The sequence below is a fragment of the Archocentrus centrarchus genome, chromosome 5 (genome assembly GCF_007364275.1).
Source record: "Archocentrus centrarchus isolate MPI-CPG fArcCen1 chromosome 5, fArcCen1, whole genome shotgun sequence".
NCBI classification, from domain to species: Eukaryota; Metazoa; Chordata; class Actinopteri; order Cichliformes; family Cichlidae; genus Archocentrus; species Archocentrus centrarchus.
This window is the reverse complement of record NC_044350.1, coordinates 21,782,448-21,798,828: the sequence shown is the minus strand read 5'-3', so window position 1 is coordinate 21,798,828 and position 16,381 is coordinate 21,782,448. Positions and strand designations below refer to the sequence as shown.

General features: G+C 41.9%; 1 protein-coding gene and 1 non-coding gene across 8 annotated transcripts; both read left to right on the top strand.

Moving 5' to 3' along the window:
• Window positions 1–1,091: 1,091 nt before the first annotated feature.
• On the top strand, window positions 1,092–14,767 carry brpf3a (bromodomain and PHD finger containing, 3a). Of its 7 annotated transcripts, none has more exons than XM_030729392.1 (14): window positions 1,092–1,321; window positions 2,482–2,559; window positions 5,969–7,495; window positions 7,685–7,841; window positions 8,591–8,722; window positions 9,177–9,305; window positions 9,418–9,730; window positions 9,849–10,199; window positions 10,480–11,034; window positions 11,115–11,172; window positions 11,290–11,372; window positions 11,583–11,656; window positions 11,744–11,898; window positions 12,017–14,767. In XM_030729392.1, coding segments are annotated over exons 2-14 (3,720 nt in total). In that variant the 5' UTR covers window positions 1,092–1,321; window positions 2,482–2,557; the 3' UTR covers window positions 12,201–14,767. The 7 variants fall into 7 exon arrangements, with proteins under 7 accessions (XP_030585252.1, XP_030585246.1, XP_030585247.1 ...); XM_030729386.1 differs by having other exon boundaries at window positions 11,559–11,656; XM_030729387.1 differs by having other exon boundaries at window positions 1,092–1,326; window positions 11,559–11,656.
• On the top strand, window positions 1,421–1,492 carry trnae-uuc (transfer RNA glutamic acid (anticodon UUC)). The gene has a single exon. It is a non-coding gene; the product is annotated as a tRNA-Glu (tRNA).
• Window positions 14,768–16,381: the final 1,614 nt, after the last annotated feature.

The following is a 16,381-nucleotide window of genomic DNA, read 5'->3' as shown; positions in this document are numbered from 1 at the left end:
TAGCATGCTGGCAGCAAACACAGTAAACCAACCAAAAACTTGGTTGGAATAAGGAACACCAGCAAGGATAATGAGGAACTGGGAAAGATGTAGAAACAAGCTGACTGAAAAAAAAACAACAACAAAAAACCAGCAACAACAAAAAACAACAAATAAAAACACAAAGAACTAATAAGCTGAACACAAGCAAAACTGAAGAGGAAGGTGAAAGCAATCATAAAGACAGGAAAAAACAAGGACAGGAAGTAAATACAACAAAAAAAGAAATCTCACTAGTACAGTGCTAACCAAAAAAAACAGGAAGTGGCTAAAACAGAGACACAAGAAGCACACAAACACACTTTAAAAGTTATATGTTCCCTCGAAGGACGCACCAATGCATCTCTGATCAATCCTCTGCTGTCCTCTCTCCTCTGGCATGCTTCAACACGCGGTACTGAGTTCACTTTCTAGGTCACAGGAGAGCAGAGGATTTAAGGAGACCAGGGGGTACACAAGAGAGAGATGAGAAAAGCCCAGGGAAACACAAGGACACGTGCCAAAAAGGTCAGCACCAAGAAAAATGACAAAGCAGTTCAATAAAATGAAAACGGGGACCAAAATTCAGTAATAGCCTGCTGTACACTGTCATGGAGTACACTTAAACACCATGATGCAAATACTGAGGTCATGTGTTTACTCTCTGACTGTATTTCTTGGATATACTTCAAGGCATTTTCAAAGGATATTCATAACTAGTTGTGCAAACATCACAAAAGTTGCTTAAACGGAATAAAACTGAATAAAAACTCAAAATTTTATTTGAAATTAATTCAGTGCAAAAACGTTTTTATTATACTTAATTTATGTTCTGCTGGAGAAACAAAGAAGTTTGGTTCTAAATTCTCTTTAACATGCACGAGGCACTCAGTTGAAAGAAAAATTAAATAAAATTAAAAAAAAAAATAGTCTCATGGAAGGCCTTTCAGCTTTTCACATCCGATTGTGTTTCCTTTCGTGTGATTATGTGCCTGAAACAATCTACACGGAGCTACCAAACGTCCGCTTACATCTGAAGTGGGTGGAGCTTGAACCGCTGTCATGGAGACGGTCTGTTGCATTGATGTTGTAAAAAAAGAAAGAAAGGAAGAGAAAAACTACTGGGGTGGTTTCAAAGTAATTTAATGAAACTTCATTCAGCAAGTGTTGGGTTATTATTTTTCCCCTCCGACTTTGTAAATCCACTGCAGGCAGAAAATCGTCACAGATGGATCTGAATGAAACAGCAACAGCTGCATCCACTGGGAGAGACTGTGATTGACTGAAACGACCAGAAAAGCTAGTACGGTAACAAAATATTGGCTAAACGTTTGACGCTTTACTTTACTTTACGTACGCGTTTATTTACTTTCCACCCTACCACCACGTGTCTTAGTGTAAGTCCCATATGGTCTAGCGGTTAGGATTCCTGGTTTTCACCCAGGCGGCCCGGGTTCGACTCCCGGTATGGGAACGTGTTTTGAGATTACCCTCTCCAGCTGAGTGGTAAGGTCTGCGGATAAGATAATAAGAAGAAGAGCGGTTAGTAATTTCAGATTTGTCATATGTAACTCATTGTTTATGTGATTTAATAGCATTCAGGATGGTGATGGCCTTTGTGTAAAAACTGTTCAAAAATCTAGTGCTCAATCTCCTGTATTGTCTGCTCAAAGGCAGAAGTTCATAGAGATAGTGGGCAGGATGATGGGTCCCTAATGATGTCTGTTGCTTTTTGAAGGCAGCGGGATGTGAAGATATCGCTGCGTTTTTTATTTTCTCTGTGGTTCTGATTACTCACTGCACTCACTTTGTAAAATGCAGAGCTGCTGCTGTACCACAGCAAGATGCCACCTGACCTATGGCATCTGATGGGCATTTGATGGAGCGGTGATAGGAAGACACCACCAGATGCTGTGGCAGGTTGATCTTCCTGAGAACTCTGAGGAAGTGGACTCGCTGCTGTGCCTTCCTGATCAAATAGTCTGTGTTGTTTGTCCACCTGAGGTGCTCTGATATATATATATATATATATATATATATATATATATATATATATATATATATATATATATATATATATATATATATATATATATATATATATATATATATATATATATATGTGTGTGTGTGTGCCCAGGAACTTAAATGTTGACACCCTCTCCAAACCGTCCCCATTTATCACTGGAGGCTGGTGATCCACCTTTTTTTCCTTCTGATGAGCGCCTGCACAGTCTCGCAGGACCCATCCCGGGACACCACCAGGACCAGCTGTATTCTGTATGTTTGCACTACGGAGCGTTTGTTGTTCCTCGGCGGTCTGCGGGACCACTGCCTGGTTGTTGGTGGCTCTTGCTGGGCCTGTAACAGTCTCTGAAGCCACCACCTCATGGTGGCCAAAAAAGTGCCCAATTCAGCACTGCTGCTGGTGAATGACTTGATGTTGTTTCTTTGTTTTGTCAGGGTTTTTCCCCTGCAGAATGGAGGTTTTGACATCCCACAAAGAAGTTTTAGCCAGAGCCAAAGGAAAACCACCAGAATGTAAAATATATATATAGGCATATTAGATACATTGTATATGTAAGGAACACCTTTCTAGTACTGGGTTGCACCCCTTTCTGCCTTCAGAACTGCCTTAATTTTTCTTGGCATAGATTCAATAAGATGCTGGAAACACTGCTCAAAGATTATGGTCCATATTGACACGATATCATCATACAGTTGCTGTAGGTTTGTCAGCTGCATATCCATGATGAAAATCTTCTGTTTCACCACATCTCAGAGGTACTGTGTTGGATTGAGATCTGGTGACTGTGGAAGCAATTTGAGTACAGTGAACTCACTGTCATGTTGAAGAAACCAGCTTTGGTACACTGTGGTGATAAAGGGAAGGGCATGTTCAGCAACAATACTCAAGTAGGCTGTGGTGTTTAAACGATGCTCAGTTGCTACCAAGGGGCCAAGAAAATATTCTTCACACCATTACACCACCAGTAGCAGTCTGATACAAGGCAGGATGGATCCATGCTTTCATGTTCTTTACAGCAAATTCTGACACTGCCATCTGAATTTCACAGCATAAATCGAGACTCATATCATTAGTTGCTGCTGTTAAGTTCAGATTATTGTGTAAAACTAATAGTAAGAATATAAACGAAAAAGCTGCCGAATTATACTATGGCTCTTGGGTTTGCTCAAAACAATGTTCATTATAAGCATAATAATGTGGTTCCTTTATTGATAATTTCTGCTACGAGCTCCACAAAATAACCCGCATGCTGAAAATGTGTCTAAACAGGTACAGTATCTGGTCTGGGGGAGACGGAGACATGGCCAGAAGGCGCGCAATAAATGTCGGGTTGTTTTCTTTACCGCTTCTTTCCACGATGAGCTCCAGACAGAGTCCGATGAGTCCGCTTTACCGCACCGACCAATCAGAAGTCGGTGCGCGTTGCATGCGAGGGGAAGCGGCGCCCTACGATTGGCTGAGGTGGTTTTTTCTAAAGGGGCGTATTTTTCAAGCCATCTTGACTGAATATTTAGCCTCATCCAAGGTACATTAATTTGATATCTTCGGGATTTTGCTGTCCCCACGTTGATGACCACTATCGTTTGAAAGGTTGAAACCACACCAATGAAACCGGGTCGAGTTTGTGTGTTGAAACGCAGTCACGGCGGAGAACGGGAGTGCTGAAGATGACGCTGTCGCTCCTGAAATTACCGGCTAGCTAAGCTAACGGCTAGCATGTCTGCCTTGATTGTAGTCTGTCAGTAGCTGACATTTAGCTTGGTGCAGTTTTTCTGTCGGGCACTCGCACTGCAGAGGACGACTGAACAAGGTAAACGACTCTGGTGGTTTCTTTTTTTTTAAGCGCTTTCAACACTGATAGGAAATTCTGCCTCTCTGTCACACGGCATCCGTGTGTCCTGTCCGACCGAGGAACGTTTTCACATCGGCAAAGAGACAGCCTTTTTTTTGCAGGGGTCTGGAGTACAAAGCAATACCCGAAACGTTGCACGTTTGCACTGTCGTGATCTAATGCGTACATGCAATGTAATTTATGCATTCGGGCTCGGTGCATACAGTGCACCTGCTCTCTGGCTGCTGTTTGCATGTATAATTGGGCTGCTAATCAACTTGCAGTACAGTCGTTGTCTCTGCTGTTGTGCGCCTAAAATGGCTGACAGATGTTAGATACTCGGGTTGGTATTTAGCGCTCTTCAACCTAACTAGGCACAGCAACAAGGGGGTAGGAAAAAACCAAGTTGCTAGCATTTGATTGGTGGGAGACGCTTATGGCCGGGTTACAGATTCACGTTGGACCAATGGAGAGACAGCCGAGATGCAAGCAGTGCAAGTTACTGTAGCTGTGTTTGTGCAACATGAGTGCTTGCTGTGTTATTACAGAGCACAGCACCAGAGCTGACCCCTTTTAGACTGTAGTTATTATGTCCAAGAATTTAAATATATATATATATACCAGTAACAAAATAAAGCAAGCTTTTAGGGGAAAAATAAATGCCTAAAGCTTGTTAATGTTATTTTTAATGGATTAAAGCAGTATATTGTAATTACCTCATTATAACACTTTGTTTTGTGGGCTTTTTTTTCTTACCCTGGCAACTTGGTGATAAAAATGTGCCTAATGTGTGAAGGCTGGGGTGTGACCTTAAATTACACACGCAAAAACACATTAAGAACCACTGTCCTACAAAAACTGCCTTATCTGCCACAGCAGATTATGTGATACTTTATTTTGATCAGTAAATTTGATTTAGATAAATTGAGCTATTCACTAATATTGAAATAGTTCAATAATAATACAAATAATAGAAAAACAGATGGACCTTTGTCAAATTGGATTCTGATGTTAGTGCACAACATATACAGCACAACATCAAGTCAAGCCACTTTGTTGTATCAGCCTTATACAGGTAGTACTGTACATTGTGAGACAAAACAGCATTCCTCCAATACCATGGTGCTACATATAAGGTTAACTCAGAATGACAAAGGTGCACAACATTATGAGGAAAATATATAAACTAGATATACAGAAATGTACACCCAACAGGTGCACAATAAAATACCTTGCAAAAAGAAGAAAATTACAGCCAAAAATTACATGTAGCTTGTCTTGTAGAAACAAAATTAAATTGACAGTTTAAATATGAATTTTTCCGATTATTCAATATGCTATCATTTTTAATACAAACAATGTGATCACTTTAGACAGAGATACGGCACTGAAAGAATCCTGATGTTTTTTTAAATAAATATGTATTTGGGCTTTTTAATCTTTATCTGATAAGATAGTAAAGCTGGGAGACCAGAGGGAAACCACACACTCAACAACCTCAGGGCAGATTTGAACCCAGCCCTCCACATCAGCTAAATGTCATGGGGAAGGGGGGTCACCTGCTCAACCCAGTGAGCTAAACCAGGATTCAAGAAGCATGACTTGAAATCTGCAATGGCAAAAACAGCAGTTGTCCAGTTGCGTTGTTGTCTGACGCACATGCACAACTGAAGTGGAGATGGCAATCATGTCACAACACTTTGGATTATGCTTTTAATGAAGCCATGTTGTTGTGAATTTTTGCACAGTAGAAGAAAATGACCAGACTGTTAATTGTATACATGCAGGTTTAATGCCCCATTTAAATGATAGTTATTTTGCCTCTTACACGATTCAAAATAGCACCTAAATATGCTACCAAGGTGGCTGCTAAGTGGCGAGATTTGCTTCCAGAAGAATTTTGTTATATATATATATATATATATATTATATATAGGCCCTCTGGATCTTTCCCAAGCTTCCATGCTTTCCAATATGAATATACACCAGCTACAGTAAATCTTTGCATATAATTACAGAAAGTAGAAAAGGGTGTTGGCACAGCAATTTGAATCATTGCATTAAACATGTTTTTCTTCTCTGTCTTCAAGGGAGCTAGTGCCTTGTCCCATGCAGAAGACGAGGAGCTGGGAATGCGAGACAGTTGTTAGTAGACTCAGGATGGGTAGGGGTCGAGGCAGAGGGAGAGGCAGAGGCAGGGGTACATCCGGCCAGTTGCGGCCCCCCTCGCCTTACAGACTGCAGCTTTCTCCATCCAGGGAGACTTTGACATACGCTCAGGCTCAGAAAATAGTGGAAGTGGACCTAGATGGAAGGCTCCATCGGATTAACATCACAGATCCTTTGCCAGTTATTACAGAGGACGAGATGATGGCCCAGGACATTGCCGAGTGCAACAGTAACAAGGAGAACAGCGAGCAAACGCAGAGTAAAACCAAGACATGGAGGAAACCTGCAAACAGTAAAAGCAGGAGGAGTGGTAAAAATACATCAAACCAGAATCAGCGGTCTGGCTCCCATCAGCACACGGGATCTACGTTTTCCTTTCAGCACCCGGCTCTCCAAACCCCTCTGCCAGAGCCGACCTTCCGCATGCTGAGTTCAGTTTCCCCCACAGAGGCGCCTCCTCTTCCAGCAGCCTACTACCGTTACATAGAAAAATCTGGGGAGGAGCAGGACAGCGTGGCAGAGTACGACATGGACGAGGAGGACCTTGCCTGGCTGGAGATGGTGAACCAGAAGAGGGTGTCCGATGGCCATGCATCTGTATCTCCGGACACTTTTGAGCTGCTTATCGACCGCCTGGAGAGGGAATCCATCTTGGAGTCCCGCAGCCAGGCTCTGTCCCAGAATGCTGTTGATGAGGATGCCTTCTGTTGCGTCTGCTTGGATGACGAATGTCTGAACAGTAACGTCATCCTGTTCTGCGACATCTGTAACCTGGCTGTCCACCAGGAGTGTTATGGTGTGCCCTATGTCCCTGAGGGCCAGTGGCTGTGCCGCTGCTGCCTGCAGTCCCCCTCCCGCCCTGTAGACTGTGTTCTCTGTCCCAACAGAGGAGGTGCCTTCAAACAGACAAGTGATGGGCGTTGGGCCCATGTTGTCTGTGCCATATGGATCCCAGAGGTTTGCTTTGCCAACACGGTGTTCCTGGAGCCCGTTGAAGGGGTCAGTAACATCCCTCCTGCTCGCTGGAAGCTCACCTGCTACCTGTGTAAGCAGAAAGGCAGGGGAGCATCCATTCAGTGCCACAAAGCCAACTGTTACAGGGCTTTTCACGTCACCTGTGCCCAGAAGGCTGGCTTGTTCATGAAGATAGACCCAGTTCGGGAGACGAGTGTTAACGGCACCACCTTCTCTGTGAAGAAGACCGCTTTCTGTGAGCATCACTCTCCTGTTGGGTCTCGGCGAGACGGGTCTGGAGATGAGTCGGTGGAAGGAAGGCTAGTGGGGGGCAGGGGTAATCGGGGTCAGAGATCTTATACTCAAAGCCCCCCCTCAACACCAAACAAAAAGGCTACCAAAGGCCAGAAAAAGAAGAATTCCAAAGGGTCCGGTGGGTCATCACGTCGTTCCAATATTCCTGTGTTGCTTGTGCCTCAGATCCCCTCTCACAGGTGTGTTATTTGCATACCATAGAAAATTTTATACTTTACCATCTGTTTGATTTTTAATCTATTACACTGAGTTTTTTACAGATACTTAAAACAGCTTTATCGTGATGTCACTATCCAGTGGTGACATTATTAATGCTAGTGTTTCCCCACAATTTTTAATCTTTAAACTGTTACATTGTGTCTCAACAGGCTAAACAAGATCTGCACAGGAGTTGAAGTCCAGAGAAAGAACCAGTTCATGCAGAGGCTTCATAACTACTGGTTACTGAAACGACAGTCGCGAAATGGGATGCCTTTAATACGGCGGCTTCATTCCCACCTACAGACCCACAGGACTGCAGAGCAGGTGAGGAGAAATGTCATTGAATGTACCTGTACCATAATAGTTACTATACTAACTACACTGAAGTGGCGTGTTAGTGACTGAACATAACATGTAGACTAAAATAACAGTCTACGTTTTTTGCATTCACACGTGACTGCAAATTAAGCACCTGTGGTTTTTCTGTCGCTGACCCACGTGACTGTGGCTGCATCTCTCACTTCTGTAAAGCTGACATCTACACTGATTTGGAAGAAATCTGAGGCCTTCAGAGAACCAGTCTGTTCAAATGAGAATCAGCCAAGTCGCTGGAATAAAATCACTTCACACCTTGTTCTCTGTCCTCACGCGCTGAAATCCAACATAAGCCCAGATATCACACTTTGCAATGGGTGATTTTGAATATGGCAAGCTTCCACACAATCCTTCACACTTCTACTGCTGCAAAGGGTGGTGGCCTGTAAAATGTTGTGAAAAATGTGTTATTATTTATTGGCTGCTCACTTGAAATATTATGAGATGGCTAAAATGTTCTAAGCAATACAGAGCAGGTAAAGAAAATTTAAAGATGACTTTTTTTCTTTCTTTAAATGTTTTATTCTATATTAACAACTTTGGAAGTGTGGCTCCAGATTTTTGCCAAGTGACTTGTTGGAAAAGGGAACACCAAAGGGAGCTAAAATGTCTCCTCACTGCCCCCCACCACCAGAAATAAAATACTGTCAGAAACAGTATTTATGGTGTATTTTTAAAGCTGTATCTGTCATTTTCAGAGGGAGCCTGATGAAAAGCTGAGCGCTGCAAGAGAGGAATTACGATACTGGCAAAAGTTGAGGCAAGACCTGGAAAGAGCGAGGCTTTTGGTGGAGCTCATCCGCAAGAGGGAGAGGCTAAAGAGAGAACAGGTGTGTTTAAAAGCAAGTCTGAGACATGAGATGAGTTATATTTATCTGGGGTATTGAGTTATTGAAATTCAGATATTGCCATTCATTAGCGCGGAAGGCACTGGAGCTGAATCAATCTGCATAGTTTTGGAGATTATTCAATCATTGAGGTAATTTTTCTAGCAGAATTGCCCAAAATCCAAGTAGTTGTTGATCTATGATTTGAGGTGTCTGAATATTTCACAGTGGGATAAAAACAGGTATTTAAATGCTACTTTTGAGTTCTGAAAATTTTGCTGTTTTTGACATTTTATACATCAAACATTGAATCCTTTGAAGAATTCATCAGCCGATGAGAAGAAATTAAAATAGCAGAGAATAAATGAATTTCTGCTTCCTGCAGCATTTGTCATTCATTTGCACCCTGCAGAGTGAGCTTGTACTCTATTCTGTGTGATTTTGTCACCACACTCAGATGAAAATTCAGCAGGCTGCTCTTGAGCTGAAGTTGACCCCTGCGCTGGTGCTTCTGAGATCCACCTTGGACCAACTACAAGAAAAGGACATGGCCAAAATCTTCTCTCAGCCTGTCAATCTGTCAGAGGTTGGTGCCATTAGAAAACAGCCTGTTCTTAAATGCAAACTTCACTCAGCAGCACGGTTACTTTGGCTATACTGTAACGCTGCTGACATTGTTATTTGTTTGATTCACTGAGGTCCCAGACTACCTGGAGTTTATTTCGCAACCCATGGACTTCTCCACCATGCGCACCAAACTGGAGGGGCATGCCTATTGCTCCATCACTGACCTAGAAAAGGACTTCGACCTCATGATCTCCAACTGCCTCAAGTACAACTCCAAGGACACCATGTTCCACAGAGCAGCCTTACAGCTGCGTGAGGTGGGGGGTGCTGTTCTCCGTCACGCCCACAGGCAGTCTCAGAACATTGGCCTGGACCCCAGTACTGGCATGCACCTGCCAGAATCTCCAAACAAACATGGCTTCTACAATTGTACATGGGATGATGGTGAGTTGAGCAGAGGACCTAGATCATGTCTTTTCTTGAATGTAACCCTCACGCTTCATTTGTTCATTTAACTTTTTTTCCCCCTCTTTCTTCTTGTTTCTGTGGTAATAAACTATAGTTGACTCTCTGCTGGACCCCGAGAACAGACTGCACTTAACCACAGAGGACCAGCTAAAGGCCTTACTGGATAAACTAGACATGGTCACGTCCATGCGTACCAGTGGTGGCCGCACCAAACGCATTAGACTGCTGCGCAGAGAGATCAACACTCTGAGGCAGAAGATGAACCAGCAGCAGCAGCAAAGCGCTCAGTCTGTGAATGGTAATGAGAAGGAGGAGGGCGGAAAGGAAGAAGAAAAAGAAGAGGGAGAGGAGGAGGAGGCAGAAGATGAGGAGGAAAAGGAAAAGAAAAAGGAGAAAACAAATGTGGATAATGGACTAATGACAGCAGTGTCAAATTCTGGAGCAGGTATTTTTTGTTTGTTTTATGACCTTTGTGATAAAATCAGGCCAGTAATGGTGCTATTTATGCATTATTACAATTATTATTGTTTTTATCACTTAATTCATAAATTAATATCACGCATCGAGATGTCATGGTTTTTTAATCTTACAGTCAGTTAGTGAAATGCAATTCTCACACTGGAAAATCTGCATCCAGTGCATAACTGGAGCTTTTAGGTAATGAATTACTTGTAAGATTAACATATTATTTTTGATCCTGAAAAAAAATATTATTTTTGATCCAGATGACTCTCCACCTGTACTAGAGATTACCTGCCCAGTATCATCACCATTGCCAGGCGATGCTCCCCTGGAACCCCCAGTCCTGGGCATTGTAACGGGAGGACGAAGGTCACCCGGACGTTCCTACAAGCGCCAGAGATCATCCCGGAGTGGAAGCAAAAGCCAAGGTGAAGATGAGGCTGAAGTTGGAGAAACTCCTTCTTCACAGCCGGAGGCTGTTCATGAGGTCACACCACTGGGCACGCCGCCAACTCTGCCTTTGGTCGGAGTTGGTCGTCGCACATCAGTTTTGTTTAAGAAAGCTAAAAATGGCGCGCGGATGGTGAAAAACAAGTCCCCTCCGCAACAGAATGGCAAAACCTCTGAGGCTAAAAGTAACGGGTTGGATAGCACCCCTGCCAGCCCAGAATCACCCAGCGTGAATAATATCACCACCTTACCTCCTACTCCAAATGCCTCCCCAGCACCTCCCTCTCCCTCCTCACACCACCTGAGGTCCAGAGGCCACAGCTCAGAAAGTGAGGCAGACAAACTCCCTCCTCCAGCCACAGAAGGAGGTAAGGACGGGTTGAATCACTGCATTACAGATTTTAAAGAAAGTCTGTATTTGTTACCATACTATTTGTGGTGTTGCTAGGCCTGACAAATGGAAAGCACAGCTCTGCAGACCACGATGATGATGACCCTAACCTAAGGTGAGTAGGACAAGAAAAACAAGTGCTGAAGTGAAGCGTTCATTTTTGCCATAAATTTATAAATTTCACATGAACTGAAAAGGACCTTCCTCTTTTGGTTTCCTCTCCTCTCTGCAGTGTCTCCCCTCCCAAACGCAGTCGTGGTAAACCTGCTTTGGCTAAAGTTCCTAGCAGTGAGAATGGAGACATCTCTGGGTCTGGTGTGTATCATCAGAAGACAAAATACAGTCAAATGGCTCTGTTTTGTATGTAGAAGCATAATTTAAGTGTCTGCACATATAAGCAAAACATCAAGTGCAGTTTCGGTTTGAATTAATTATCAGTTTGGGCTCAGGAGCTGTCATGAATGCAAATTAATTGCATATATTGGGATATCCTGTTCACAGGAAAGTCTACACTTCTGTCTTTAGATAGCGAGACCAAACTTGCACCTCTGGACCTAGTTTGGGCCAAATGCAGGGGATATCCATCATATCCGGCAATGGTGAGGATGTATTTATTCTCACACTTCATTAAAACCTTGTTCTTTTGTTACTAAATGTGCTGTAGCTAACATAATCCACCGTTACAGATTGTTGATCCTGACATGCCCCAGGAAGGACTTCTCCACAATGGCATACCCATTCCTGTGCCTCCCGTGGAGGTGCTCAAATTAGGCGAATGGAGGCAAACAGAAGAAGGCCAGAAGCTCTTTTTAGTGCTCTTCTTTGACACCAAAAGAACTTGGTGAGATTCATAGAGTTGGGGATTTTTTTTTTAAAAAGGAAAAAGTCCACATGCTGAATTTAGCAGTGGTTTTGGTCACCTAAAATTTTTTTTTAAAATTGTCCCTGTTTGTTTTCAGGCAGTGGCTCCCTCGTAACAAACTGCTGCCGCTGGGAATCGACGACACTGTAGACAAGCTGCGTTTAATGGAAGGCAAGAAACCCAGCGTTCGCAAGTCTGTACACACTGCTTATGACCGAGCTATGGTACATTTAAACCACGTGAGAGGAAATCTGAACTTCACACCCTCCAATTTTATATAAATTTTATTTGAAAGATTTTATCATCCTAAATAAGCTGCCTGGCCATATGTATAAAGCTTCTTCAATGCTCTTAAAAATGCGGGATAGTAAAACAAAGGCTTAAATTCTCAACAGGTGTGGTATTTGAAGGTTTTCTGCATAAAACTGTTGGCTCTGATTTTCTTTTTTTTTTTTTTAATGAGAAGGAAAAAAAGTGCTTTTTTTTGTAGATTTACTTGTTCATTTATTTGTGTAATTTTTTAAAAAATTGTTTTACACAACCACTGTTGCTACGTGTTCATATAAAGTTTTTATTTTAGGCCAAAGTGAGTCAAGACTTTTGTGAGAAAAGTGTAATTATTTAATCGTAAACAGGACTGTCTTGATTGAAAATATATTTAGATTGTATTTGCCATTGAAATGTCACTGTGTATACTGAAGTGTGAAAGTTCCACTTGAGATTCACGTCATATCTGGACTTGGACAGCTATGGCCATATTTTTGTCTTCAGAACTTCTCTATAACAATAATAATTGTATGTTATCTGCGTGCAATATATAAGCTGTTCCTTCAGACCCCCCCCCCCTTTTTCAGTTGCTATCAATTTTCTTCCATTAATTTTCAGCAAGAGTTTGACAGACAGATTGGTGCAGCATCTGCAGTGTTGCAGATAACCTACTGGTCTGCAAAGCCATATCAGTGCATTTACCACTGCTCTCTTCTATTGCCACAAGTTGTGGGTGGTGAGACTGAGATTGGGATTGTGGATGTAAGCGGTGAAAGTGAGCTTCCTCCAAAGGGTTCCTGGGATCTCCCTTAGCAATAGGGTGAGGAGCTTCGTTATTCAGGAGGAGCTCAGAGTAGAGCCGCTGCTTGAAAAGGAGCCAGTTGAGGTGGTTCAGGCATTTGTCTAGGATGCCTCCTACGTGCCTTCTAGGCGAAGTGTTTTGGGGCACATCCAACTGGGAGGAGGACCCAGGAAATGTCAGAGAGATTATGTCTCTCAGCTGCCTTGAGAATGCCTCAGGGTCTCCCCACAACTGGTTGAGGGAGGTGGCTGAGGAGAAGAAGGTCTGGGCGTTTCTGCTTAGGCTGCTGGCCCTGTAACCTGGTTAAGCAGCGATGGATGGATAATATTCTAATATTCACATCACATCTAACATGCTACTGCAGACATTCACACTGAAACTATGCCAGAAGGGGAGCCTATAACTTGACTCCAGGAATCCGTTCTCCTTATTGTCGCTCTCCTAAAATTATGGCCCAAGTCATTTTTTTCAGAAAACAAAAAACCCATGCCCATGATTTAGGCAAAAATAATTTTTTTGTAAAAAAAAAATGGTTTAGGCCATTATTTTAGGAGGCTGATGATAGGCTCATGTTTGTTCAGCAGTTCAGAGAATTTCGTGGTATATGCACCTTAATCGTGTGTCATGTGTTCCCTGACTGACATTTCTGAGCATCTCGGGATGCCTAAATGCTGCAGATTTTTGGAAATCTCAGCATACTTCTCACACTCTCAGTATGCTCTCACATTGTAGCTGCATAATCCTGCAGTGATGTCAAAGGTTTTTGTTTTTTTTTACTGTATTCTGCCAGCAAGGGTCATGCCACTTGAGGTCAATTTTTTTTTAAAAAAGGGAGTTTGATTTTTTATTTTTTTTTTTAAACCATTATTACAATATTTTATATTTGAGCACAAAATTGATAATCAGAAATGAGTCACTTCCTTTTTTTTTTCTTTGCAAATGATCACATTTGCTCAAAGGGATGCCGTGGCAAACTCTCAGTCCAGCTATGATGTGTCGTTGGTGGGACTTTAGAGTGTTTACTTAATTTTCCATATTGTGAAACTGTACTATGATACGAGAATGTCGGAGAACCCGGTGCAGCTACCGGGTTAGCAAGATGTGAAGCCACTACAGAGGTGAAATGGATTGTTATGGGGGGGAAAAAGTCTACTGCGATATTTACTGAAGATCTATCACTTGTTTGCAAATCTGGCTGAGAAGACTTGAAAAGCACAAATGGTTAGTTTTAAGAGTGGGATTGGTGACTCCTGGAGCCATATGTGTGGCAAAACCCTGTGTGTGTGTGTGTGTGTGTGTGTGTGTGTGTGTGTGTGTGGGTGTGTGCGCGCACCCGTGTGTGAGTACAGCATATACATATATGTATACAACCTCAGTGTAGTAAAAGTGCATGTGTATAGTTTTGTAAATATGTAAATGTATGTTTATATCAGCTTACATGAAGTAATTTAAGGAATGCAAAAATCGAGTTTAGATTTTAATTTATAATTTGTGGCAGTCGAGAGTGTTATTTAAAAAGTAAAATATTGAAAAGATTTATGTATGATGCTACGTAGCTCTTTGTAATAGTGATGGTATTCACCAACATGTCGGAACATATTCTCTAGAAGCGAGGAGGCACAAGACCTTAAGTCTGTAGGCAGCAGCAGCTGCACCTGCCTACAGCTTTGTTTGTTTGTTTGTTTTTTCATTGGTGGCACAGGAGATTTTTGATCTTGTCATTTAAATTGTATTGCAAGATCTATAATCTGCCCGAGACAATATTTTCTCACAACAATAAATGCTGTTTGAAACAGTTTGTGTGTAGCATGTTTTTTTTTTTTTTTAATACATTTAATATGTAATTTGAAGATAAATCTAAATATAAGTAAAGCAGCTACTAAACACTTGATGACTAATTTTAAAAGCCTTTAAAAAATTATTTTTAAATGCTACTGTCAGGAATGAAGTACTGAATAGCCACGCTTTTGGTCCACTTAGAGGGGTTCGGATCACTTTTACTATATGCTGTAAGAGGGTCAATATCAGTATAAAGTACCTTTTGGTGTCCTCATCAGAATCAATAAATTATTGTTAACATGTTTGAAAATAATGAAAATTTTAGGTATTATTATAAATGTGGATACACTGACACACACATCAGTACAAGAACAAGTTTCTTAAAATGAATTTGACTAATTTTATACCATTATCTTTGGTTGGATGTATCTGTTTTTGCTATGTCCCATACGCTGGTCTGCTCCTTTCGAGCAGTGTAATAAAGCAGTAAATGGCACAAAATGAAAATACCTATTACTTATTATTCTTACCAAATTCTTGGGTAAAACAAACCATTTTGATTTTTTTATCTCCATTTTTATTATTTTATTTAACATTTTGTGCACGTCCCTAAAACTACTGTCCACCCTGTCATCATGGAGTAATTGCCCCTTTAAGAAACCAACTAATGACATCAGTAACATTAACTCCCTGAATCTGTCTTTCTTCAGTGGAGGTTGAAACAACTGCAGCAGCTACAGTGAGCAGCTACACTTATATTTCCTAATTTTCATGTCATTGTGTTGGTAGTTAGGTGTGGTCAACCTTAACATGTCCACCCTGTCAGAGGAAAAGCTGATTAATAGAAAAAGGTTTCAGAAAGTTTAAATATATTTTGAAAACAGCATGTGGTCTCCTTCAATAACCAATAACTTTGGTAGCTGATGGTCCACCATGTGCTTCTTAGATACTAAATTAATCCAAAAATGTCCACCCTGTCGCCAAACCCCACATGACAGGGTGGACTTTGTATTGTATAGTTGGGATTTTATTTATTTAGTTATTTTTACATATTTTGTTGAGATGGTGATAAGTTCTTTGAACTTTTTTTTTCTCAAATAAGGCCCATACTGCTAAAAAGGGTCAATCATTGGTGAGTTTTGTATTGTCTTTTTTTAAGCAATAAGTCCAGGTGGAGCAGAGACAGCACGGCGATATTGGGAACACCAAGATGCTGCCCCAGTCAGAGGAAGAGATGGGTTAAAGACAGAAACACTGGAAAGAAGAAGGGTATCCCTGAGCTCAGTGAGACAGAGAAGGGTGGGGGGGGAGAGAGAGAGAGAGAGACAACTTGCTGTGGGAGAAATGCATCAGTACAATTGAGATTTTTTTTTTTAAAAGTAACATCCTTGTTGCTACAAGATTCCATCCATCCATCCATCCTCTTCCGCTTATCCTGTTCAGGGTCGCGGGGGGGCTGGAGCCTATCCCAGATGACATAGGGCGAGAGGCAGGGTACACCCTGTACAGGTCGTCAGCCTGTCGCAGGGCCAACACAGAGAGACAGACATTCACACCTATGGGCAATTTAGAGTGACTAATTAACTTAACCCCAGTAACTGCATGTCTTTGGAC

What these genes read in the sequence shown, in the direction of transcription:
- brpf3a (XM_030729386.1), top strand. An exon ending in AGTGTCAAATTCTGGAGCAG is followed by an intron (nt 10,200 to 10,479) that starts GTATTTTTTGTT and finishes TTTTTGATCCAG; the next exon opens with ATGACTCTCCACCTGTACTA. An exon ending in TTTGACACCAAAAGAACTTG is followed by an intron (nt 11,899 to 12,016) that starts GTGAGATTCATA and finishes GTTTGTTTTCAG; the next exon opens with GCAGTGGCTCCCTCGTAACA.